The sequence below is a fragment of the Bicyclus anynana genome, chromosome 11, assembly GCF_947172395.1.
Source record: "Bicyclus anynana chromosome 11, ilBicAnyn1.1, whole genome shotgun sequence".
NCBI lineage: Eukaryota > Metazoa > Arthropoda > Insecta > Lepidoptera > Nymphalidae > Bicyclus > Bicyclus anynana.
The window spans coordinates 12,875,003-12,902,355 of record NC_069093.1 but is presented as its reverse complement, the minus strand read 5'-3'; the positions used below and the strand labels follow the sequence as shown (position 1 = coordinate 12,902,355).

At 36.0% G+C, this 27,353-nt stretch overlaps 2 protein-coding genes and 1 long non-coding RNA gene across 16 annotated transcripts; 1 reads left to right on the top strand and 2 right to left on the bottom strand.

Annotated features, from left to right (window-relative positions):
* On the bottom strand, window positions 1-26,315 carry LOC112047047 (protein CLEC16A homolog). Of its 2 annotated transcripts, none has more exons than XR_008251218.1 (16): window positions 25,860-26,315; window positions 24,083-24,222; window positions 23,438-23,586; window positions 22,516-22,658; window positions 21,986-22,072; window positions 20,802-21,883; window positions 20,359-20,577; window positions 19,423-19,597; window positions 18,989-19,115; window positions 10,851-10,989; window positions 10,287-10,447; window positions 9,687-9,845; window positions 8,855-8,996; window positions 7,992-8,211; window positions 6,992-7,136; window positions 1-4,569 (listed from the first exon to the last, which is right to left on the bottom strand). XR_008251218.1 is itself a non-coding variant. In XM_052884138.1 (16 exons), exons 1-16 carry the CDS (start codon window positions 26,060-26,062, stop codon window positions 4,456-4,458), a joined length of 3,294 nt encoding a protein of 1,097 aa, XP_052740098.1. In that variant the 5' UTR covers window positions 26,063-26,315; the 3' UTR covers window positions 1-4,455. The 2 variants fall into 2 exon arrangements, 1 of the variants encoding a protein (XP_052740098.1); XM_052884138.1 differs by lacking the exon at window positions 7,992-8,211 and adding an exon at window positions 8,226-8,328 and having other exon boundaries at window positions 6,986-7,136.
* Window positions 12,538-15,316, top strand: LOC128198010 (uncharacterized). 13 transcript variants are annotated; one of them, XR_008251225.1, is made up of 6 exons: window positions 12,539-12,553; window positions 12,885-12,945; window positions 13,379-13,551; window positions 14,003-14,138; window positions 14,282-14,483; window positions 14,563-15,316. XR_008251225.1 is itself a non-coding variant. In XM_052884139.1 (2 exons), the coding sequence occupies exons 1-2, from the start codon at window positions 14,404-14,406 to the stop codon at window positions 14,810-14,812; spliced, it is 330 nt and encodes a 109-aa protein (XP_052740099.1). In that variant the 5' UTR covers window positions 14,343-14,403; the 3' UTR covers window positions 14,813-15,316. The 13 variants fall into 13 exon arrangements, 1 of the variants encoding a protein (XP_052740099.1); XR_008251230.1 differs by lacking the exon at window positions 12,885-12,945 and having other exon boundaries at window positions 12,538-12,553; XR_008251222.1 differs by having other exon boundaries at window positions 12,885-13,551.
* LOC128198478 (uncharacterized) lies at window positions 15,309-18,982 on the bottom strand. Its single transcript, XR_008251231.1, has 2 exons — window positions 18,036-18,982; window positions 15,309-16,439 (listed from the first exon to the last, which is right to left on the bottom strand). It is a non-coding gene; the product is annotated as an uncharacterized LOC128198478 (long non-coding RNA).
* Window positions 26,316-27,353: the final 1,038 nt, after the last annotated feature.

Genomic DNA, 27,353 nt, shown 5'->3' with positions numbered 1-27,353 from the left:
TTAACATGTCATAATATAATATCTATTTATCCAACTCTAAAATATTTTAGTACCTATTAATACAATCAAATTTTTAAATAAAATAAATTTATTTACACACACTTTCATCGAAATTTTCTTAAAATAAAATCACAACATATACTTACGGTCACAATCAATTTTATTAAGGAAAAATATTAGTCAATTATATTTGTCAAGTGAAAATAAAGTTGGGAAATTCAATTAAAAATAAAATTATTAATTTGGTTTGATAAGTAAATTTTAGTTTACCAGGGTATTTATTACCCAAGCCTTTTAGGTAAAGTACAAAATTAAAAGGGCATCCATGGGTCTAGATGTATTTATGGGTAAATACTGAAAACAAATTTAATTTGTTTTACAGAAGACCAACCATTTTTATACATTGATGGGCCTAAATATGATGAAAGAACCTTTACAATGTCCAAATTAATGTCATTTATTGAATAATAATATCGATTCAGTTCAGTAAATTGGTTTAAATTCAGTTTGACAGTTGCATATTCAATACTACCTACTTTTTAAAATGCACGATTTCAAGAAAAAAAGGGCACTCCAAAAATAATAACTGTGTATTCTAATTATATATCGTGATAGCTCAACGAGTTGCGAAGCTAAAGTGGCAATGGGCGGGGCACATAGTTCGAAGAGCCGATGGACGTTGGGGTCCCAAAGTGCTGGAATGGCGACCCCGCACTAGTAAGCGTAGTGTTGGCCGACCCCCCACCAGGTGGACTGACGACATCAAGTGAGTCGTAGGGATTCGCTGGATGCAGGTGGCTCAGTATCGTGATGTTTGGAAGTCCCTACAAAAGGCCTATGTCCTGCAGTGGACGTCCATCGGCTGATAGGATGATGATGATGATGATCGTGATTTTGATTTTTTAAGGATTTTATGGTTTTTTTTTCTGTAATGACCTGGGCCTTAAATGGTCGGTCTCCCGCCTTTCGGATTTTACCAAAAAGGGTTGGGTATTACTAGTAATAATCGGGTAAACTTAAGTTTAATTAACTTTCTAAGATAATCCGTAGCATGATTTGACAACGCGAAAAACTTTTCAATTATCATTAAGTATACATCTTTCCTTTTCCCATTGACCAACATTTTTTAATATCATAATATGTAAAAATAGTATTTGAAAGGACGTAGTAAAGGAGTCATTAGTATTTTTTTGAGAAAAGTACTATTTTATCAGGAGGACATTTTGATTTATCACATCTATCTTATTACTTTTAATAGCACAGACATAATACGAGTTATAATATTAATTGTATAACTTAATTTAAAAAAAAAATAACTAAAAGTACAAATATTTTAAAAACAGGATAACAATAAACAAATAATTATAATTTTTGGGGCACCATTAAAATTATAAAAATAAAATACATACATCGATAGGCAATATGAATACAATTACTTGGAATTTGATCTCAAATTATAAAATACATGAAACTGGTATTAAATAATAATAATTATTATTATTATTGTTAATAGTATATAAATAAATTGTTAATAATAGTAAGTAAATAAATTGTCAAAGAATTAAAAATACTCTAAGAGCCCTCAATTTTTTAAAAAATTTAAACTAAAACTGAAGTGACTCTCACAAACGCTATCACTATCTATCACTTGACAACAACTATAGTAGTATAAGAGCTGGTAGACATTTTTGAGAGTTTTTTGGTACTAAGGGTATGGGTAATGGAATTATATATTATACCACATCGTAATGGAATTTATAAAATGTATACACATTGTGGGGGCGCCCCCAGATCCCCTGGGTAGTTATGAGAATTCGACACTCAGCCGGTGAATGGCCCCTGGGGGTGCCCCTGCAACGTTTATGAATTCCATTGTTAATAGAGTAAACAGTTTAAATTACATTATTTTATACTCAGACATGAAATAAAAAGTACTGAACAAGTTTTCATAGTGCCTCTAAAATGTCTACCAGCTCTTTGGCCATACATAAAGGTCATTACACAATATAACAAATTAACACACAACACAAGCAATACACAAACCTATAAGTTATACGCACAGCGCATCTTAAAAAATATGGAAGTATGATGTGAAATATAATGGTCAAGTTATAATGGGCGATGCCTTTACCATTCGACAATATTCTAAACGTATGTACAATACTTAAATAACAACCCGGAAATACATTTAATGGACGACACATATTAATACCTTTTTAAATTGAAGACCACAGCAAGGCGTTTGACGCTGTATTTATATCGACAGTATGAGTAAATTACTTTAATCCTGGTTTATGTTGCAGTTATACAGAAAAATTAGCTTTTTAATCGGGTGCCTAGGCCGTTAATAGGGTAGTTGACTTATATCAAATTTAATATAAATAATATTAATTTCGTGTACTACATAGAATAAAGGTCCGAGATATATCGATATCAATTAAGGATTACTTAAAAAAAAATTATATATCACGTATTTTTTAAAATTTTCCAAACGTCAAAAACGCTGTCGCCCATTTTGTGACGTCACTAACACACTTGATATACGATAAACGTCAAACTAATTGTAACGCTCCGTTTGTAAGGGATTTATTATAGTGACGTCATGAAACAATTGAAATATAGACTATCATGGCGGACAGGCATTTTGGCTTAGATTGTCAAAAACATATTTAAAAACAAAAATTTTCATTTAAGACCATTTAAAAAAGTGTCAACAATTTAAAACCATTAAAAAAAAGTGTCAACTAGCCTATTAAACGTTCATTCAATAAACGTACAGCTTACAATAATTTACTTGTGTTGAAGTTAATTCGACCAATCACAAGACGCGATTTAAAATCACTCTCTCATTGGTTGAACGCAACACGCAAGCTTTTTGATCGCATTGGTATGATCTTCGTGTAACATAATATTCCTTAGGGCCAGGGCGTAGCAGAGTGCATTTATTACTATCAAATATACTTAGAGGCACAATTACCCGCCGCGGCACGAGTGTACTAAAATGGGCGGATAATTGTGCCTCTGAGTATATTATGAACATAGCTGCCGAGTAAGGTAAAAAATAATGTTCAACAACTTATCTCAATGCAGCTATAAGAGCATAGATTGAATTAATTTTGATGGCTAAGGGTACAGTGAGCAGAGATTTTGTCCTCTGCATCAAAGGCTGTGGAGTCGATTGCCCAACTGGAAAATGTTCCTATGATTTTGTTTTCCAGTGTCTGGGTTTTATACAGGGTGTCCTGTAAATAGTACGACATACTTTACGGGAAGATAGCTGACATCAAGGCCTACTAAAATAACGAAATATATGATGGCCGAAATTTTACGGTTTTCAAGTTATATTGATTTTTCATCAAAATACAACAAACCTTGCCTCCAGTGCAATTTAGTCATACCATGTGCTGAAAAATTACTATGTTAATTCACTAATGAATGAATGAGTGAGTGCTCTACCCGCTATTCACGTGTTCCCTCTGTCGTCATACCCCCTGTACGACATAGACAAAGACTCAGCTATGTTAATTCTTTAATGAATGAATGAATGAGTGCTCTACCCGCTATTCACTTGTTCGCTCTATCGTCATACCCCCTGTACTGCGTAGACAAAGACTCAGCTATGTTAATTCTTTAATGAATGAATGAATGAATGAATGAGTGATCTACCCGCTATTCACTTGTTCCTTCTGTCATCATACCCCCTGTACTGCGTAGACAAAGACTCAGCTATGTTAATTCTTTAATGAATGAATGAATGAGTGCTCTACCCGCTATTCACTTGTTCCCTCTGTCGTCATACCCCCTGTACGGCGTAGACAAAGACTCAGCTATGTTAATTCTTTAATGAATGAATGAATGAGTGCTCTACCCGCTATTCACTTGTTCCCTCTGTCGTCATACCCCCTGTACGGCGTAGACAAAGACTCAGCTATGTTAAGAATGAATGAATGAATGAGTGATCTACCCGCTATTTGTCCCTTCTGTCGTCATACCCCCTGTACGGCAACCCCTGTATGATAATTCATTAATGAACGAATGAATGAATGACGAATGCTCTGCCCGCTACTCAATAGTTTACCTCTGCCAAACCCTACAGCACTTCTAAGCTATAAAAAAAACCGGCCAAGTGTGAGTTCTACTCACGCACGAAGGGTTCCGTACCATTATCTAAAAAAATCACGTGTGTTGTATGGGAGCCCCCTTTAATTTTTATTTTATTCTGGTTTTTAGTGTTTGTTATTATAGCGGCAACAGAAATACATCTGTAAACATTTCAACTGTATAATGTATATCACAGTTCAATAAATAAAACCTGGTGACAGACGTAAGGACAGACAGCGGACTCTTAGTAATAGAGTCCCGTTTTACCCTTCGTTTACGGAACCCTAACAAGGCACGCAGCACGTAATAATGCTGCAATAATTTTATACCACTGTTTTAATACTGATACTAGTATCATATCGTTTCGACGATGCCTTTTCTTTTCACTCGCGGTTCGCTCGATATGAAAGATGTTTCTTCAGATGATGTACTCTTTAGTTTTGGATGCTGTGACGTACTTGGCGTTACCTGAAAACGAAAATATTTATATATACAGGGTGTCCTGTAAATATTACAACATACTTTATAGGTTGATAGCTAACATCAAGGCCTACTAAAATAATTTTACGATTTTGAAGTTATATTGATTTTTTGTACAAAATACAAAAATCACTACATTCAGTGCAATTTAGTCGTATGAACTTAAACGTTGATTTTATACTTGGTAATTATTTTTGAAAGTTGTTTCAAGTAATGAAAGTTTTAATTTTTCTACTGCAAAGAAAGTTTTTTCCAAAAAACGGGATATTTGTATTTTGTATAAAAATCAATATAATTTAAAAACCGTAATCATTTTACAAATTACAACACAAGATCGAAGGCGCTGTTAGCTTGATTCGGATTCGGATTTCGAACATTTTTCGTGATCTGTGAGGACAACAAAAAATACGTTGCGCCACACAGATTGGTAATATTTGGCGGATAAACGAAAAGTAAAATTATATCTATACAAATATTATAAAGCTGAAGAGTTTGTTTGTTTGATTGAACGCGCTAATCTCAGGAACTACTGGTCCCATTTGAAAAATTCTTTCAGTGTTAGATAGCCCATTTATCGAGGAAGGCTATAGGCTATATATTAACCCCGTATTCCTACGGGAATAGGAACCACGCGGGTGAAACCGCGAGGCGTCATATACGTCGTATACGAGCTATATTAAAATTAATATAATAATATTTATAGCTAAAAGCAGTCATGCAAATGTCACATAGTGAGAAGTGAGGTAATTTTACTAAATGGTTTTCAAATTCACATTAGTTTATTTGAATATGCTTATTTTACAAGCACTTTCATGATATTAATTGCTGCATAAATCAAACATTTTTTTTATATTAAGTATAGTAAATGAGATGGTTATATATAACAGTTAATTATAATAATAAAATGTAATAATATATGGAACTGTAAAGCATGAAATTCATTAAAATAAGTTTACCTCACTCTCCATACGTGCCCTCTATTGGCTGCAAAAGGATAATTTATATTTACACACACTACTTTAATATTGTGTTATGTACAAGATTGTATGCAAATAAATTGCATTAGCATTTTCTTTTCATGAAACCCTAATTGTTTGAGCTGGAATTATGCATTGATGTTTATTGTTTAGTTTAGATCATATTGTCTGGTTAGTTGTGTGAAGTTTTTTTATTTACATCCAAAATGGCGGCTTCCCCAAGATGGCCGACTTGTTAGAAATCGTATTATATAATTTGATACGAGTATTACGAAAATATATCACATTTTAGCACATTTAGGTTGAAAGTGAAATCCATGTAGATAAACTTGCTTCTAAAAGTTAACAATACAATAAACAAGATAGACATCAATAGTACATCATCAAACTAATAAGCCCATTCATATGATAAAATCGAAACTGAAATACATTAAATAGTAATTAACTTGAAAATGTAAGAGGGTGGTATAAACCCTAAGAAACACTTTAAAAAATTGTGTTTGTCTGTCAGTCCAAATGATTCTGAACCAAATCAAGAACTTCCGGAAAAGCCAGGTCAAGAGTAGCCTAAACCGAAGAACTAGTATGAAAAGATTGATTAAGAATACAAGCAAGAAATATGCAAGGATTGTAACAAGTGGAAGGATGTAATAACTGCCTAACCCTAATAGTAGAAGATCCTTATTAGAATAGTTATTTATGCCACTGTCATGTATTGAGGGCCATCGTAGCCGAAGCCGAATTTATCTTGAGTAGATTAGCAAATGAGAGTAGAAAAACGACCTTCACCCATGTGTTTAATGGATGAAAAGTGTTTTATATCAAATTAAGCAAATAAAAAAATATATTGCGAGTGGCCAAACTATCATTAATGATAGTTAATGATGGTTAATAATAGTTTGACCAGGAATTTTTCAGACAACCTACACGCTATATATTTTTTGCAAGTATATACAGGTAGCTCGGGAATATTTCCCATAACTCTAGGGTTATATTCTTTAACGAAAACTAATTCAAAATGTCCATGGAACATGAATGTGTTCTAAAATTAATATTTTCGGAACAAATAATATTTTTATTATTTCTTTTGTAAATATAGATCTTAAAGTGTGTCCCTTATACGCATCCTTATAATTATGACGTTGTCAAGTTTTACGTACTTTAAAATGCAAAGATAGATAAAAGCGTGTGTCACATGGATAGTCGGAATTATTTGAATTACTTTGCATGAAAACATAAAAAGTTTTTATTTTTTAGTTAAAGTAGTGCAGTTTGGCTCCTATAAGTGGACTCGTCATCACCTTGAAGTTATGGGAAATACTCCCGAGCAGCCTGTATAATAAACACATGGGTGAAGGTCGTTTCTAATACGAATCATAAACTATAAGGGAATGAGGCGTGTTTTAGTATGCATGTTATTTATTAACCCTTACCTGTGGAACCCTACTTGAACTGCTGGTGGAAGGTACAGCGGCGGCTATGCCAGGGTTCCTTCTTATGTCTTCTAGAGGAATATCTTCTGAGCGCGCTCTGGGCGAGCCTTCTCGAGACGCGTGAGCGCTACTGCTGCGCGATATGCTGTAGAGGGAATTCGTAATTAAATATTATTTCCCGACTGCAATAAGGGTTTAATAATTAAAGGGTTTAATTAAAAAGAACCCCTTATTCCTATATGTCCATAACTTTGGTTGTACCTTTTGGTTTTTATCAATTAGGTTATATCCGTTTAACTGTCTATCAACCATAATCTCCAACGATTTTTCGGGAAAGAGTATGAAGTTGAAATTACAAATTTTTCAAAACTGTGAAAAAATAAAACTTCTAATTCGAAGCAAAAGTTGCAACGCAAATATATGATGCAACAAAAAACAAATATTTCATAAAAGATCCAAAAGAATTTGTGCACTTCAAAAAGTATATCCCTGTATCATCATCATCATCATATCAGCCGAAAGGCCTTTTGTAGGGACTTCCACACATCACGATCCTGAGCCACCTGCATCCAGCGAATCCCTGCGACTCGCTTGGTGTCGTCGGTCCATCTGGTGGGGGGTCAAGCAATACTGCGCTTTTTAGTGCAAGGTCGCCAATCGAGCACGTTAGGATCCCAACAACTATAGACTCTTTGAACTATATGCCCCTTCAGCTAAGCGACTCGTTGATGTCGGTCTCCCTGTATATGTAGTTAAAATCCCTTACCTCTCTCGGCTGGTGGTTCGTTCTCGGTACACAACGATGCCGTCCTTGAGCACGTGTCCGCTCGGCCTGCGCAGACGGCGCTCTGGTTCGTCGCTGTCTATACCTGTTACATATTACCTCTCTCGGCTGGTGGTTCGTTCTCGGTACACAACGATGCCGTCCTTGAGCACGTGTCCGCTCGGCCTGCGCAGACGGCGCTCTGGTTCGTCGCTGCCTATACCTGTTACATATTACCTCTCTCGGCTGGTAGTTCGTTCTCGGTACACAACGATGCCGTCCTTGAGCACGTGTCCGCTCGGCCTGCGCAGACGGCGCTCTGGTTCGTCGCTGTCTATACCTGTTACATATTACCTCTCTCGGCTGGTGGTTCGTTCTCGGTACACAACGATGCCGTCCTTGAGCACGTGTCCGCTCGGCCTGCGCAGACGGCGCTCTGGTTCGTCGCTGTCTATACCTGTTACATATTACCTCTCTCGGCTGGTGGTTCGTTCTCGGTACACAACGATGCCGTCCTTGAGCACGTGTCCGCTCGGCCTGCGCAGACGGCGCTCTGGTTCGTCGCCGTCTATACCTGTTACAATATCATTGTTACATCATTTTATATATAATTGTTGTTAGTATTTAGTTTTGAAATACAAATTATAAAAAAAGTTTGTACCTGCGGATGTCAAGAAGACGCGTGACTATTGTTTCTTTTATGGGTTTCCCAGGCTTCAGCCTCAGACCAGTTATTGTATAGGACCTGCCTTGCTAGACGTTACTTTTCTGTCAAAGTATATGATCAACGATCTAATGCGATTATAAAAACTGTGTCTGTAGAATCGATGTTAAATAGTTGTAATCGTGTTCGTCGGTTAAAGAGCTCCGTAAAAATACCTTTTTGTGTAATTGAGTTGTTTAAAAAACGGGCAAAAACTTCTAGTTTAGAATAAGATATATACAAAATCTAAGCTCGTTTTCCTCAGAAAATGACAGACAATTTTGTTCATGACTATGAGTGCGATACAGGTCCTTCTATAATTGGTCTGAGGGCTTCAGCACGCAGTCGTAAACACTCTGGCAACTCTGTGAACAAACGACCACAAGTGCGCACTCACCCGAGTGTCTTCTCACAGCGGCAAGCGCGGGGCGCGCGAACAGCGGGCGGTGGCGCGCGGCGGGCGCGGGCGCGGACACGCCCGACACCTCCAGCAGACGACCGATCTGCTGCATTTTCTTCTGACGAGACTTCGTGCGACCCTGATAGAAAATAAATAATTAAAAAAAACACGCTAGTCATGTATTGTCATCAGAACTCAGAGCGTGTGCAAAATTTTATCCTACACGAAGACCGGGAAGTGGGTCAAATTAAGATTCCAAGATATGTATTAGTTAAAGTGATTGAGGAGGCCGCCATATTGGATTTGTAATGACGTTTCTTAGCTAGTCATGTATTGTGATCACAACTCAGAACGTTGGAAAATTTCATCCTACACGAAGACCGGGAAGTAGGTCAAATTGAGATTCCAAGATTTGTCTTAGTTAAAGTGATTGGGGAGGCCGCCATATTGGATTTGTAATGACGTTTCTTTGCTAGTCATGTATTGTGATCACAACTCAGAGCGTGTGCAAAATTTCATCCTAATCGAAAACCGGGAAGTGGGTCAAATTAAGATTCCAAGATTTTCTTACATACATAGTTACAAGTGAAGCTAATATAAAGCGTGTAAAAATATAATCCACACATTTTTTTTTCTAAAAGTGAATTCTCATAAGATGAGGCCCGTGATAGCCCAGTGGATATGACCTCCGCCTTCGATTCCGGTGGATGTGGGTTCGAATCCGGCCTGGGGCATGCACCTCCAACTTTTCCCATTAACCCCTCCCATTCTGAGAGGAGCTCAGCAGTGAGCCGAATACGGGTTGATAATGATGGATGATGAGACAAACCTTAGTTAATCGCTGCTTGGCCGCCATACTGCGGATGTGGTCGTCGAACTTGAACTTCGCCCGCAACAGCACGGTGCGGGGCAGAGACGCGCTCGCGCCCACGCGCGGCTTGTGGATCGTCAGGTGAAGACATCGGGGATCGTCTTTATCGCCTTGTATCTGTAATTAATAAAAATCCCTCAGTCACGCCCCAAACAGATTTCATTTGTTTTTGTAAAACGTAGTAGAAAACTTAACCTTTACTTCGCTTACCAACGCTTTTTGCGATTCATTTTTATATTATAAGATATAGACTAATTTTATGCCGGTATACACGGTTTTTACGGTACGGTTTTTAGTTTTCGAAGCGTTAGCGTTTGTAGAAAGAGTATCGATGTCGTAGCACATCGATTCTCTTTCTACAATCGCTAACGCTACATAAACTAGAAAAATGTATGGGAATAACAGATCTTGATCACGTGACCTTATGATAGCAAATGTCATTCCCATACATCTTTCTAGTAATCGAAGCGTTAGCGATTGTAGAAAGAGAATCGACGTGCCACTTGGCTAGGGGGGCTGGTACTTTAAAGAAACCGTTATACCTTAATCTATACTCACTTCCAAATCCTGCAAGCTGCCGACCAACTTGGCGACTCCCCAGCCAAGCCGCTGTTTGTCAGGCTCTACCAGAATCACTTGGATGTTATCCACAGCTAGGAAGCGATGCTGCCAAGTGCCGTCCTTCTGTATTATATCGCAGGATATTAGGTCCGAATCGTCTGAAAATTAACAGTAAAGTTAACAATCAAAACAAATTATTTGATACAGACAAAGTCACAGTTATAAATGTGTAAAAATAAAAAACTTTTTATTTATTAAGCAAATTTTGTTATAACGAAATAAACTCTTCATTTGTGATGCTCGTATAATGCAAAAAATATCTAGTCCACCATCTTTGAGAATCCATATTGAATTCACAGTAGCGTCACTCACTAAACATGCATTTTCATATAAGCTAAACAGTGTAAACAATGTTGTAGTTTATTCAGAGTTTTGTTTATAAATAAGTAGCAAGATTTACAAAAAAGAAAGTTGTAAAAGTGTTTAACTTTCACCAATAGACTTCTTGTTAGCGACTTCCAAACACTTGAACACAATATTGAGCCAGATTAAGGTACTTACTAAGGTCCAATATGTCGGCAACTTGCACGAAAGGCGCCGGGTTGGCCAATGGCAACAGAGTTTCCGGTTTGCCGGACAACTTCAAAGACAACTCCCTTATTAGGAAGAAAGTTCGTATCGCACGTCGAGCTCTCTCCATCTACAAATAAACATTGAGATGAAAACACGAAACAGAACAGAACACTCTCCAAAGAGTAAAAAAATCTTTTGTAGGTTTGGGTGTACTCTTCTATAATAAGATCCCCAAGACTGTGATGGACCTGCCAATGCATAGCTTTAAGCAATGTGTTAAAAAAAATTTACTTATTCGAGGGTACTACAACATTGATGAGTTCCTTAATGATAAAGATGCTTGGAGGCCGTTGGATCAGCTTCCACCTTCACACAGGAAGTAAAACTATAAGAAATGTAAACAGTAATTGTTATCAATTGTAAATTATAATACTGTATGACTTTTTCAAAAGAGCAACTGTTGAGTTTCTAGCCGGTATCTTCTCAGCAGAACCTGCCTTCCGAACCGGTGGTAGAATCTTTACAAATAGTCAACTGACGTGTCAAAAGTAAACTGATTGATGAGTTTGATGAGAGCTAGCCTCTCCTAGCCTAATCAAAAATCATTTATTTGAAATAAATGATTTTTGATTTTGATTTTGATTTTCAGACATAAATTGTGATTCCTAAGAATGGCAATGGTCAAAACACTGAATAGTCCAAGTATATATTATGGCATTTTATTAAATATATTTTATTGGGGATATTATGAGAAACCAGGGCCAGTGGCCAAGTGGCACATCGATTCGCTTACTACTTTCGCAAACGCTTCGTTAACTAAAAATGTATGCATGATAAACAGTTATAAGTACCTATTTTGATCTGTAATAACTAAAATAAATACCTAATCGTATTTTTTTTGCTGTTTATATTACTTAAGGGGTCCGTGAAAATTGTGCTTGATTTCCTAGGGGTCCGTGGCTGATAAAGGTTGGGAACACTGGGCTATAGGATGCGTAATCAAATGAGTCGCGGGTGGGACGAGTGTCTCGTGGGATTCATAATTCAATGACATAATATCTCGTAGCTTCTCTCGTATTCTTTTTTAATTAGTATAATATGTTTTTTATTGCATATATTAAATATTTTTTATATTAATCCAATATTTAATTTTAATATTAATTTTTCTGTAGAAGTGTATATTTTATGTGATCGTATGGTTATTAAGACGTACCAGTATGATTAGATTAACCTTGTCAATTTTTTTGATGCTTCTACTGCTTGAGTTTTGGTATTGAATTGCTCTGGTGGTCGAGACATCGAACACTACAATATTGCTTACTACTAAGGCATTGTGATGTGGTTTCTTTCTTACACCTGCAGGGTCATTATGTAACTCGGTGAACGCTTTAAAATCACAGTCACGACAACAAATGACAGCGATTTTTCGTTTTTGCGATCATGTAACACACATCTCCCACCGAAATGACGTCATCTTGGATCGTTCTCTGTCACGGTCACTTGTAGGGATTTATCCAAGTTTTATCGCAGTTTTTACGTATCGATAGTCAGTTTAAGCGATTATGTAAGCATTATGATCATAGAACTGGGTGACACAGAAGTTGTCAAAGTCAATCGCTATAGAAACTAATACCGAGCAGTGTTTTAATAAAGTTTACTTGACGCCTGTGATTCAATAATTACAAATAAAAGTACTTTTAGGATTTTTTTTAATTTTGTACTATACCTTGTAAGTAAGGTATTAGTTTGTAAGTCAATAAAATCAGAATTAGAAAAGTTTTTCATGTAAAATATGACGAAAGTTGAGAATATATAGTAGGTACCTACATACTTATTTCATAAAGCAGAATTACAGTTTTAGAGTTAGTTGAAGTGAATTTAATTAATTGTGTTATTTTTGTAGTGTTTACCGACATTGCCATGTACAATACAATGCATGTAGCATTTGTATTGTACGCGGAAACGGAACGAAAAAGATGTCTTTGTCGAGTTCATTGCAAAACTTTCGTGTCGCGAAACCAGCAGGTTTTAGAAGAAATACAAAGTCTTCGAACAACTGCTGTTCGCAATGAATTAGAGATAAGTAAGTTATATGAATGAATGAAGGAATTTTCTTCATTCTCTGCGTTGAGCAAGTGACGTGGACTATGGGCCTAACCCCTCTCATTCTGAGAGGAGACTCGAGCTCAGCAGTGAGCCGAATATGGTATTTTTATATGGTGAGCTTCCATCATAGGATAAGTTGGTTTAAGATTTGGAGTAGGCTTATTCAGTACTAGCAGACACACCATAGTTTGACCGGTGTAGTTCCCGTTCCTGTGGGAATATGGGGTAGCACAGAGTAATACGGGCTATATTTTATATAGCCTATATTACTCTGTGCTGTAGCTTACCAATGGTGAAAGATTTTTTATAATCAGTCCAGTAGTATTTGTGTTAGATTGTAAGAAACAAATAATAAGATCGGTCACTGTCATCCTAAGAACCTAAATTAAACCATTGAATATTATTTACAGGTCTTGGCAGCTTTAAACTTTTATGCCAATGGATCATACAAATGGCTTTGTGATGGCTAAGGCATCTTTTAGCAAATGCCTACATGAAGTCGCTGACGCTCCTGAATACCCCAGCTGTTTAAAAAAAATGTGTTAAGTTCCCTTTGCATTAAACACAAAATCATTATAAATAAGTAAGTATGAAACTAACTTATAGCACAGTATGAAACTAACATAACCTATTCATTATATTTTTAGTTTTTTTTTTCTAAGACTCAACTAATTTGTGTTCACTACCACACTGAATCTTTCATAGGTTGATTTTGCATAAAAACTTATTTGCAAAATGGGATTGATTATTGATTGAGATTAATAAATAATACACAGAGTGCTTATTCATATCACAGGATGTTACTGTAAATAGACATATACCCAGGTGCTTAATCTAGATTAACATCTACTTACAGATTTATGAAAAAATTTGGATTGCCCGGGTATTAGGGCGCATTGATTGCACCCATTGACAATAGTTCGGCCTACAAGCCAAGAGCTACTAGGAGGCTAACAATTAGAATTGAATAAAAGCATGGTACCTCCTTTTATTTAAACATTAACTTATTTATATATTGTCAATTAATATTTCAGATATGTGATGCCAATCTAATAATAACATAGTGGATGCTCAATTTGGTGGTGCATCTTATGACTTGTACATATGGAACCAGTGCAATAAGACCACTTGAGGAAAACCTGCCCAATAGGGACCGCTGTTGGTTGTTAGGTAAGCTGTTGCTTAGGTATAACTGTCAGTTAATGAAACTACAGGATCCAAATATAAATTATATACTATAAATTATATATAACTGTTACTTTTATGTAGGCAAAATACATAATACATTGCAATACACACTTCAATTCTTTCAGGTGACCAATGTTTGCATGATGACCCCCATCTTGGGAGCTGCTCCTAGATCTCAGATAAGATATGCACAACATTGCTGTGTCAGAAATACGGTGGAGCCTTGTAGTTGGGTGCATATTGTAAAATGTTTCCTCACTCCAAAACCATGAACTCTGGTTTCCTAAACCCTCAAGCTATGCAGCCGAAGGAGGAGACTTATCACAGGTCAGTATATTATATACCTACTTTATAAGAACTTGTTGGGCAGTACCATGTATACCTACATTATGATTTATTTTTCTAGGAGAATCACTAATAATTTTGAAGAAGTGAAGAGCTTAACAATGTTTCAACCAACACCTAAAGAAGCTTTCACTTGGCTGTTAGATCAAGGGCTGGATACAGAAAACAGTAATCCTTGTGATGGCAGTATTGTCCAAGGATTCCTCACTCAAAACCATGATAACAAGTTGCTAGAACCCTCAAGCTATGCAGACAAAGGACTGGATATATTTTTTCGTGACCAAGCCTTCTGTATAATTATTTATACTTAAACCATACAAAGCACTATCTAGCCCCAAAGTAGGCATACAGAGTAGCTTGTGTTGTGGGTACTAAGATAGTTGATATTATAATATTCATTTACATTTATATACTACCTCTAAATACTTATATAATGTATAAATACACACACACTGGAAAAAACCCATGCTCTTCACACAAATATTTTCCAGGTGTGGGAATCGAACCCATGACCGTGGATGCAGGAGCACTACTTACTGCGCCACGCGTATGTGTTTTTATTTTGAAGCAAATTATTAAAGTTGATAATTCAAATTGTAGTCATGTTTTTAATTAATCTATAATTAATTTTTAATTTACATTTTTGTTAAATATTTACCTATACTTCAGTCTATTTTTGTTAGAGGGGGTACCTATATGTGTAAGTAGGGTCGTTTCTTGATTAAATTAAACTAAAGAATGAAAGATATATATTATAACAAAATTTGTCAACAACAATATATCAAGTCTGAATAAAAAATACCAACACAAGTAAATATATTTTTTATTTTTAAGTAATAGATGTTACACAAATATAGAACTACCTGGCCCTACCTGCTTAACATTAAACAACATTGTTTTTAATCAAATCATTATTTATTTATTTCCTACAATGTGGTAGGCACATGTTTTGTTCTTAAAATTATTGAATTGTATAGATAAACAACTAATGTAGTATTCAATTTTTTCTTTTACAATTACTTAAATAATCATCATCATCATCATTATAAACACATATTCGGCTCACTGCTGAGCTCGAGTCTCCCCCAGTAAGAGGGGTTAGTGCCTACCCGCACTCGGGAGACCCCGCACTGGAAAGCGTGGTTGGTCGGTTGTTTGGATGTTCGCGGCTCAAGGTCGTTGTGCTTGGAGGTCCATGTAAGAGGCCTATGTCCAGCAGTGGACGTCTATCGGCTGATAAGGTAAGGGAAGGCCAATGCCTAACCCCTCTCATTCTGACAGGAGCCGAATATGGGCCAGCATATTTGGATTACATTGGCAGACATCACATATGCAGAGAATTAAGAGAATTCTCTGGTATGCAGGTTTCCTCACGATGTTTTCCTTCACTGTTTGAGACACGTGATATTTAGTTTCTTAAAATGCACACAACTGAAAAGTTGGAGGTGCGTGCCCCGGAACGGGTTCGAACCCACACCCTCCGGAATTGTAGGCAGAAGTCACATTCACTGGGCTATTAGGGATAATAATAATAGTTAAATAATATTTCCTCCTAATAATAGATAATAAAACATATTTTGATGTGCAATTTTACAATAAAATTTTTATCTAATACTATGTAATACTGAAATTAACCAAATGATAATAATCATATTCTTTATATACAGTGATGTCATAATTAACTATATTAAATTAAAATGAAATTATATTTGACAATTTTCTCTCATATGCAATGTCATTATTGATAATAATCTTATAAAAAATCTGTTCATTAAATGTTTGTTTAATTCTTTCTTCATGAATTGTTCATAGAGATGAAGGATTCAGAATCACCAATTTTTTCAAGGTGTTTTGCACCTCAATGGTGACCAGCGACATGGAGACTTCCATAGTCAGTCCCTGGCACTCAAAGTTTAGAGCCCACATCTTCATGTTGATCTGAAATGTAGAAAATATTTTTTTATTACATGAACTACATATGCCCCCGGTTTCTTTAAGTAGATCTTATTCCTGTGGGAATATTGAGATAAGAAATGGCCTATGTATTATATCTTGATTAAGAGTTTATATAAATGACAAATCTATATGTATAATAAATGAAATACCTCAGGTATATTACTTGGTTCTACAATATATTTCTGTGAGATGGTGATAACAAAAATAATACTTTGTTGTATTTATGTTGAGCTTCTTTTCAGACGAAGAATGTTTGTGATCCTTTAGTTTCAGGTTAATGAATATTGTTATCATAAACAATACATTATTGTAAATGATAACAATATTCATTATATGTGATATTTAACAAATCAAAATGATGATATTTAACAAATCAAAATGTGCAATATTTATTAAGCTGAACATGTACATAATAAAAGAAAATATAAAGTACAAATTATTATTTGAATTAGCAATTATTATCATTAAGAATTACATACACTGGATTAGGTAATACTATTCGTTCATTCATGATTAGACCAATAGTCCACCACACTGACCCAAAGCGGATTAGCAGACTTCACATAAGCAGAGAATTAAGAGAATTATCTGGTATGCAGGTTTCCTCACGATGTTTTCCTTCACCATTTGATACATGTGATATTTAATATCTTAAAATGTACACAACTGAAAAGTTGGAGCTGCATGCCCCGGACTGGATACAAACCCACACCCTCTGGAATCTGAGGCAGAGGTTACATCCACTGGGCTATTGCTGTGCTTATGGACCTATATCCCTGGCAAACCCTCTAGTCTATACTCTGCAGCAACTGGGCTTTTATGGGATTAAACTGAGCTCTTTTGTTTTTTGATTTGCCTTATATTTTATCCAGTTTTGTAGGAGATACATATACTTGTAGGATTTAACTTAACTATATATTGTAATTGAAATTTGAATTAATTATTTTAAGTGGCTAGCCTCAATCATCATAAAAAAATTACTAATCAAGGTAGGATTTTATATTTAGCCTTAATGTAACTAAAACAAAAACCTACAAATACAAACAATTCTAATACATCTGCATAAAAAGACAAAGTTTGATTTTGATTATTCGTGTTGTACTTAATGCTTAGAACTTAAAGGTTACATGGTGCAGGTATAGTTGTGGTTTCAATAGGCTTCTTAATGCAATATGCTAGTCACAAAACCAAGTATTATGTTAAGCTTAAAATAGAAAATTATGAATTTCAATTGAATATAATTACTATCTGATGCTTGACGGTTCCACCTGCATAGTTCCCACTCCCTTGGGACTATAGGGATAAAATATAGCCTATTACACTCACAAGTTATGTGACTTTCTGTTGGTGAAAGAATTTTCAAAATCGGTTTAGTAGATAAAAAGATAATAGATAAATATACTTTATTTGCACACCACAAAGACAAAAACAAGTGAAATAAAAAACAAATTAGGAAGAGATCAGCATACAAAAGGCGGCCTTATCGCTAAGATCCAGAGATTACCCCCTACAATATCAAAAATTTCCTCTCATCCTCTTTAAAATAATAATATAGAATATAGATATGTGATAACTTACACAACGCCACTGGCAGACGCGAACACGGAAGGTTTATTTAGTAGCCTGACTTTCCAAAGGCCCTCCAAAACAACCCATCGCCAAGTTTGGGTGGCACTCTGCAATCTCCAATTAGAGTTCCAATTGGCGATCATTGAGTTTCCCGGACATCTTTAGTTGCAAGCGATAAACTTTAATATACAAAACACTATAAAATATACTTTACATATTATCACAACGACCATTAAATTAATCATAGGCAGACGATAAAACTTTGAAGAACTTTCGTGTAGATAATGTTTTATGTAAAAGTGGCCGTTTACTTTGATAAATTAACTATTAACACTAATAAAAATGTATACGATAAAATGATTAATTAATTACTTCTATTGAAAACAAAAAACTAGCAGTAGCAAGTACTTTGATCCAACGAAACCAATTTTTTTATTAATATTTTAATACGGCTTTGTTTACCAACAAAGAAACTATGGCACTTCACTTCACCACAGACAAACAGCAAAATCAAGTATAATGCGTATATGTGCAAAAGTATGCCGCACCCGTAGTAAGTAGTACCGGGAAAGGGTGTATTTTATTTAGTCGCATAATGTCGATAAAATTTTGCGCCTAGAACGATATCACTAGGCATTGTGGCTGTCTTTTGTCTTACATAATCGGAATTGCAAAAACACTCTAGTGTTCCATTTAGCTTTGCGTTACACAGTTAGAAGTGATACGTCGAGATACATAATCAGCCTGCTGAACCCACGCAAAAAGTTTATATGATGTAACGGTGCTTGGCTAAGGGTTGCCACAAACAACACGAAGGGTGAACGGCTCAGGATCCTTGGAAAATACTTTGTAAGTCCTTACAAAAGGCCTATGTCCCGCAGTGGAAGTCCATCGGCTGATATGATGATGATGCCACGAACCATAAAGCTAAGTGTACACTTAAGTAATAAATGTAAACTCACTTCGCCACTGGGAAGCCGTTTCTCAAAAGCGATCCCTGACATGGGCGTCCTCGTGGGCGGCAGCAATATTGCCGCGTCCATACACAACCACTCCACGTTCAACGGACGCTTGCTCATCTCACAGTACCTTTTGGAAAGTAAAACATTATACATTGTGGAACCATTTTGTGACATTACTACATTTTTGAAAGGTCGGTTAAAGAGCCGTATTAATAGACGATACTCAACTCTTGAGCACGCACAAGAGTGCAGTAAAACATCATCATCAACATTAAAAGCCGATATACGTCCACTGCTGGACATAGGCTTCTTGCGTGGACTTCAGTAAAACATACAACAAGCAAAACAGCATAAACATCACAATCATGATCTCAAATATATTAACTTCAAGTTCGATACTGAGGAACATCTATACAGATCTTAAAAGTACTCACTCGTCCTCAAACATGTCCAAGAATATGTCGTCACACTTGTAGAAGTTCCTAGCCAACGCCGCGGAGCGCGCGCGCAAGTTGTCGACGCTCGCTCGGTGGCGCGCGCTCGCGCCCTGCATGCACGTGCGGAGCAAGCGCACGCTGAGCTCGCACGTCACCAGGCGGACTTTGGACGCTGGAATATATTTCAATACTAATTTTACTCTTTATCTATTGCTTAGGGCGTCAGAGATAGGCTTGCGACTAGCATCCTTCCGGCGATGGTCAAGATTGCGACTGATCTTGACTCATTCTGTCGTGTTTCTCATTACTGTGGGTCGTGACTTTTTCTGGACTATGTAGAGCCTGGTGATCTGACTAAAACACTACTTCTCGCTTGCTACGTCCTCGAGGGCTCTTTCCTTTAACTATGCTATAACAAGTTTCTCTGAGTTAACTCATTAACCGAAGTAGATACTCGAGTATCCTCTGAAGACAGGTTAAACTGAATAATGTCTTCGAGATATCAAGTGGTTTCATCATCAATGCGTTGATTCCACACGCTGTCCACAGTATACGGAGCAAGGAATTTCATTATAAACCGTGAACAATTATCTGAATGCAATCGTACGTTTCACTTCAAAACAAGGGAACTGATGACTCTAAACATACTGTTCAACTTTAAAGTAAATTTCTGTCGAAACATTTTATCGAATTCATGGATTTTTCATTTCTTGTTTTGAGGTTAACCTAGTTGACTAGAGTGCTAGGTACGTAGGAGATATGTTAGTGCACAGATGCTCAATATTCCCTTAATATAATTGGACCTTCAAGGCATGGGTACAACTACTGAGAATATCTTGAGAGAAAACCCAATAGCTCATTTTACATCTGATCTAAACAAATGTTGAACCAGGAAGATAAACTATGTTACATAATCTAAAAATCTATACATACCAGGTTTACAACTGAGAACTGCTATCGCCATTAACTTCGATATAAGAAGAGCATTGAAACTCTCAATTTTTCTTTTTCCATTGCTAGAGCTCCTTTCATGTGACGAGTCTGGTGTTTCATCCGAATTAACGTTTGCTTTGTTGCTCAGTGATGCATTCGATTTAGACTCATCTTCTATTTCCGAAAGTAGTAATGTATCCAGCAATTCCGGATTAACTCCTAAAATATTAATCAAACTATGGATTATCAGTGCAATATGTGTCACAAATAACATACAATATAGCATAGTGATATCTTACCCACTGATAACCAGGTCAGCAGTAAAAAACATGAAAAAAATATTATATAACATACTAGGAAAGATTACGTAATTACAGTATAGTAAAGTTCAAGGAAACCGTTATCATATCATGTTATACTCAGTGATTCAATGAAATACATACCTTTATTATTTATCAGCGCGAACAGCAAACAAAGTGCGAATAGCGCTTTATAATCGTTTTCGCTGCAGTCTAGGGAGTCTAAAATGGTTTTCAAAAAAGGTCTCGTCTCAATATTCCTCGTTTCATTTTCTAATATGTGTTCTATAGTCGTCGCCACTCTTTCAGCATTGACACCAGGTTTATTTCCTAGCAATTTCTGTTTTTCTTCATCAGTTATATTATTCAATTCAGACACTTTTGATGAACCCGACTCTACCCCAGAATCTGGCAAAGGCGAGTCTGGCATATTCGCTTTAGACAAAGTCACAGAACTATCAGATTTGACCGGTTGAATTTGCGTCACTAAATCTTCAGTTGAATCGTGAGCTACACTCGATGATTCACTAATATGAGAAGTGGACGGAAGGGACGTTGAAACCAACTCGGGATCGAGATCGCAACTCGATTGATCGGTATCGTAACCGAACGCTTTAGCGCCTGAATACTCTGGAGTAGTGTAATCCCTGTCTGGACAGGAAGTGTTTTCTAAAGCTTTCTCCAAACTCAATTGCGGTTTAGAAAATTCTAGTTTAACATTGGACTTTGCATTGCTGACGTACATGTCTAATATTTTAGTCGCGCCATCTTCGAAGACAGATAAGTCTGACTGTAAAATTATCCAGGCCAATGCGTGAACGATTGGACCGTGCGTAATTATTAAGAACACTTGTGATAAAAGAAACAAGGACACGACACATGACACAGATGGTTTGGTCTCATCGTCTGATTCGATTCTTTGCAACGGATAGTTGATCCTTGAAGGAGTATCGGTACTTTTTCCTGTCAGAATTGCTTCCAAATTCCTCGTTATAACTTCAATGCTCTGGATGTGGTCGCGGTTGTAAGGGGATGAAGTGGCAGGCCGTTTGCTCGATTCGGACGTGAGCGAATAAATGTATAGAGGTATTAACAGTTTATGCAATAAATGTTCTGTTAGAACATCATTGAGATCTGGAATGTTGAGGCATAGTATATCGTTGATGTAGTGCAAATGGTCTAAATGTTCGGCAACCAGGTCGTCGAGTTTCTGTTGAGATTGGTGGCTGAAAATACCCAAAATTCTTTAGGTAACTACAACTATTCATAAAAAAATATACATTTTCTTTTATTGTGATCATAAATCAGTAATAATCTGTAATACTTACTCAGCATCGTTTCTGACACAGGCATTCAACTCCAGAATATGTTTGCCGATAAACCAAACCAAATTGCTGAAGTATGGTGCAGCAGTTCTAAAATATAAATGGCGTGTTTTTAAAATATGCTCTAAAGAAAATTTTGGTATATTGTCTACTTAGTAGGCGCCCTCAATTTGGTTTGCGTGAAATCCTGTTTTTAACAAGTCTCGCCACACCCACAACCATGGATTATTCAGGATATAACTGATATCCATTCTAAATTTCAGCCAAATAGTTTCAGTAGTTGCATCATGAAGGAGTAACAAACAAACAAATATAAACTTTCTCCTTCATTATCCTACTAATATTATAAACTCGAAAGTTTGTATGGATATGGATGTTTGTTACTCTTTATGAGGGATTTGTGAAAATCTGAAGCCCACGCGGACGAAGTCGCGGGCGTCCGCTAGTTAGTGTGATAAGAAACAGGGCAACCGTTGCTACCATAATACCAAGACGAAAAAGATGGTATTATAAAAAAACAAAATATTAATTACCTGTCCCTTATAAACCTTAACATACTGGCATCTTGTACTCTGTACACATTTAACGTCAAGGTTCTTACAGCTATTCGCACCATAGTCTCTGGATGGTTGAAGAATTTTATTGCCTCAGTGTATAGAGGGAAATCTTTTGTATGCTAAAATTAATACACTATATTTTACTACAACTTTTTAATAATTCCATAAAGAGTAAATAGCTTAATGATTGAAGCCTCATTCAACTTGAGGACCCTACCATTTGACAATGTAGTATTTATTATTTTGACTGCCTCATTGGTCCCGTGGTTAGCTGGTTCAGCTACGGACAATGAGGTCCAGGGTTCGAATCCCGGGTCAGGCCAACAAAAAAAACAAAATAGGTTATTGGGATTTTTCTTACAAGGAAAATCCTAATTTTCTGTAGTTGGGAGCCTGGAGTTGGGAAGTTGGCGGTGTTTTAGTACACCCCCGTGCCTCGGAGAGCACGTAAAGCCGTCGGTCCTGCGCCTGATCTCTCACCGGTCGTGTCGGTCTGCCGTCCCATCGGATTTCGAGAGTGAGGGAAGAGAGAGTGCACCTGTGCTTGCGCATACACTTGTGCACTATAATATCTCCTGCGTACATGGTTAATCTCACCATGAGATTAGCCGCCGTGGCCGAAAAGTCGGTCGGGAGCATATTATTATTATTTATTATTTATTAATATTATTTTTAATTTTGTTTCCTGTTTTATTGAGAATACAGGGATAAAATGTAACCTATAACACACACAAAGAATGTGGCTTTCTAGTGGTAAAAGGAAATTGGTTCAGTAGATTTAGTGATTACCCCGTACAATACCACAAACTTTACTCCTTTATAATATTAGTATAGAAGACTTATTTGATTAAGAAGCATTCAGAATAGTTATGAGTTCAGAGGTATTTATAAAACTTACCTCATTATAGAAAAAATGTATAGTGTGATTATTTAACTTAAGGCTTAGAGTCTTGAGGAATGATATATAGTATGCCATAACTTCTTCATCAGAAATATCAAATTTATGAACTATTATGGAGTTGACATGATTATTGCTAAGTAAATAATCTGAAATATAAAACATCACTCATAGTTATTCTCTACAAGATTCATAATTAAGTATCAGCCTAAATGAAAAACCCATTACCCATTACTAGCAAGCTCCCCCATCTTATAGGAGAGAGAATTTAGTGCTTAGACCTAACAGGTGCTGTTCCGATCCAGATTTGTGGATTCCAACACAATGTAAATGTTACCAATTCAATACTTTAAATATACAACTGAGTATTGGATTAAGGGTTTGAAACATTATTATCAGCTTATTTTGATGGCCAGCTACAGGGCGAGAAATCCATCTATTAAGAGACAAACAATACAATTAATGAATCTATAATGTATTTAGATATACCTATATATTTTTGAAAACACACCTGAATAAACATAATTTCCCCCGATTTTAAGTTCTTTAGTTAAATTTATTCACATTTGTTTAAATATGTGTATTATTTTTCTAAATGCAATTTCGGAAAGACTTTTGTGCATTTTTGATAAATTCAATACTTACACAATGAAGTTTCATTTCTTATATTCTCAAACAATATGTTAAGAGTCTGCAGCAATTGTACACACACATAAGACGAACCTCCACATTTTTGTCTCATAATTCTAAGGAAATATGATAACATATTCTTTTCTAAGAAGAAGCTGTAACAATAAAAGATTAATATCAGTCAGTCAAGTTTCTCAGATCCACACTCTTTCTTAAACTAAGTCTTAAAGAAATCAGGGTTAGTTATTTTTTGACTACAATTATGCCTGATGAGGTGGGACATGGTTGCCAAAATGCCAATTCACTAGCGTGTGAAGTGAAATCTAAGGACAAATCCTCAATGTCTTTATAGGTCTTAATAGCTCAATGGAGAAGCGGCCAGACCCAGTGATCACTGATGTGATGACCAACATTCCCAGGGGAATGGAAATATTGGAATTGGAACAACAAGAATATTATAATATTCTAATATTCTTTTTAAATAAACCAAATTGCAATAGTAGAGCATCTTCAGGAAATGTTGACTGTTGAGTTCAGCATCTCTTCAAAATCATCATATTGTGATTTGGAATAAATCAACAATGTTGGGTCAAAATATTTTAAAGATGCTCTTGTTTTGAGTGAAAATATGTTGACGCAGCGCTGTATTTACTATAAAAGATGAAAATGTAATAATAGTTATTATTCCCTGTAGTGTATCTAATATTAGAGGTTAGTGGGGGCGGCAAGATTGTGATAGCTTTGGGGAGGCAAAATTCAGTACAGTGTTGAGGGTATATGACCTAGGTGGTGTTGCAGTGCTAATTTATCAGTTGTTCTGATAAGGTTATAGGGACATCAGAAGTGATACACTCAAACCACATTCTCTGATCGGCTCTCCAAACTAAGGCCAGAATATCACAAGAGGCACTATTAGATGAGATGAAAATTAAATGTACAGAGATGTTCTGCCCTTTTATCAAAGCTTTCCTATATTCGGCTCACCGCTGAGCTTGAGTCTCCTCTCAGAATGAGAGGGGTTAGGCCAATAGTCCACCATGCTGGCCCAATGTGGATAGGCAGACTTCACAAACGCAGAGAATTCAGATGATTCTCTGGTATGCAGGTTTGCTCACTATGTTTTACCTCCACCATTTGAGACACATAATATTTAATTTCGTAAATTTCATAACTGAAGTTGGAGGTGCATGCCCAGGACAGGATTCAAACCCACATCCTCCAGAATCGGAGGCAGAGGTCATATCCACTGGGCTATCATGGCTCTAAATTGAAAAAATAATTTAAAAAAACCCTGTTATGACACATCAAAAACACTATGATCCCATTAAGGAGAGGAGCAGTGTAACTACACAATCATGTTCATAAAGAACAGTTCAAAATCAGTTTGTTATTCATTGTCTTTGTCTTTGTGTCAATGAGTCTAAATAGAACTTATTATATTAACATTAAGCATAATTACTTATGTAAGTTTGAAGCTTAAATATCTCAATGGTAGTCAGAATGAATACTAAGAGGTTAATAAGAATATACATTCCCTGTTACAGTACAAGCCTCTTAGATAGCCCTTATTAATAAATGTTCTGCAATATCAAACTTAAGTTCAACTGTGATGTTAATTAATATGACAAGGAACTCAACATCATGTAAGTACTCTTCAGTTGAGGAATATCTGCTAATTATCTTCGGCGTTCCTAATTAATTGGAGGGGAACAGGACTGTCGGTTATATTTACTTACAAGTATTTGGTTAAATAATCTCATTTTATTATTAAAATTGACTCATTAATACTTACTCAAATACTGAACTGTCGTTCTGGTCGCCCCATATCAGGATTTCTGCTATACATCGTAGTGACTCTACCAATATACCTCGGTTACTCTCTGAGACTGTAGTGTTCTTACATAGTATGTTGTGCAGATATTTCAATCTCTCCAAAGAGTGAGGGTTCTTAGGTCGGCCCCAGCCGCCCCCGAACCAGCTCCGACTCCGAAACATTACGACACTGTTGATTGTTCGCAGTGTCTGGAGTCGTTTACCATTTTTTCTTTAGTGTTTACCAATAGCTCAATAATTAGCACATTTATAATCACATCCGAACGCTCGCTAAGATATTTAACCGTAGCAACTTGCTGGAAACTGCAATTTTCCCTATTTCGGAACACGCACACTATTCTTTATTGTTTCATTTTTTATTATTTTTAATATTTTTTACTCTTCCTGGCTCGGAAGTGCTCTTTTATATTTTGACAATGTCACAATGACAAGTGAAATTGACAATGACAAAAGACAACAATGAGGCATGAGTTGTTTGACAAGCAATAGAGTTTGAATCTACGGTTTTTAATTACTTCTGTAAATACGGTTTTAATAATTATTGATAGTAAAAATAAAATTAATTGAATATCCTAAACTCACCGTAATATAATTATTAAATGTTGAAATTGAAATTGAATAAAGATAAAATAATTATTAAAATAATTTTAACTTATTTTACGATCCTGGATACTATAGGACTAGTATTTATTAATCTGTTAGGACCTTAGACCATTGAAAAGAAAGGACCTGCCTCGTAAACCGTTACCCCTCTGTCAAAGAACAAGAATCAATGATCTAATGCGTTTATAAAAACTGTTGCTATAGAATCGATGTTTCATTGTTGTAATCGATTTCGTCGTGTAAAGAGCTCCCTAAAAATGCCGGTTTGTGTAGTTGAATGGCATAAAAAACTGCCAAAAACTTGTAGTTTAGCAAAAGATGGAGTAACGTTTCATTTGTAAGTATCTCTACCATAATATTATCAAATTTCAAAAAGAATCGATTATTTTGACGGAACAGCAAAAAATCGATCGAGTAATCGAACATTCTATAAATATATATTCTGTGGATGCATAGTCTGTGTAAAAATTACGCGTGTGTGTATTGCGAGTACAATTATATAGTTGTGTGTAGTGTATGGACACAGATTATACTTAATGGTGTTAAATGTTTTCGATGTGTGAGTTTACCTCGTCCCCCTCAAAACAGACAGACATTTTTGTTGGTGAATTTGGGTGCGAAACAGGTCCATTCTTTTTAATGCTAAGGTGAGGACTACAAAGCCGAAAATTAATATTTAGCCGATTGTGATTTTTAGCGAAAATTCGTCAGAGCCATGTCAGAGCATACAACACAAAAACATGACAGAAACAAAGAAGTGTACACTTGTCTATGGTTGTGTTCAAATTCAAATCTCAGATCAATTACCTTTAGATTTCTATCGCACTCAAATTCATCAACAAAATTGTCT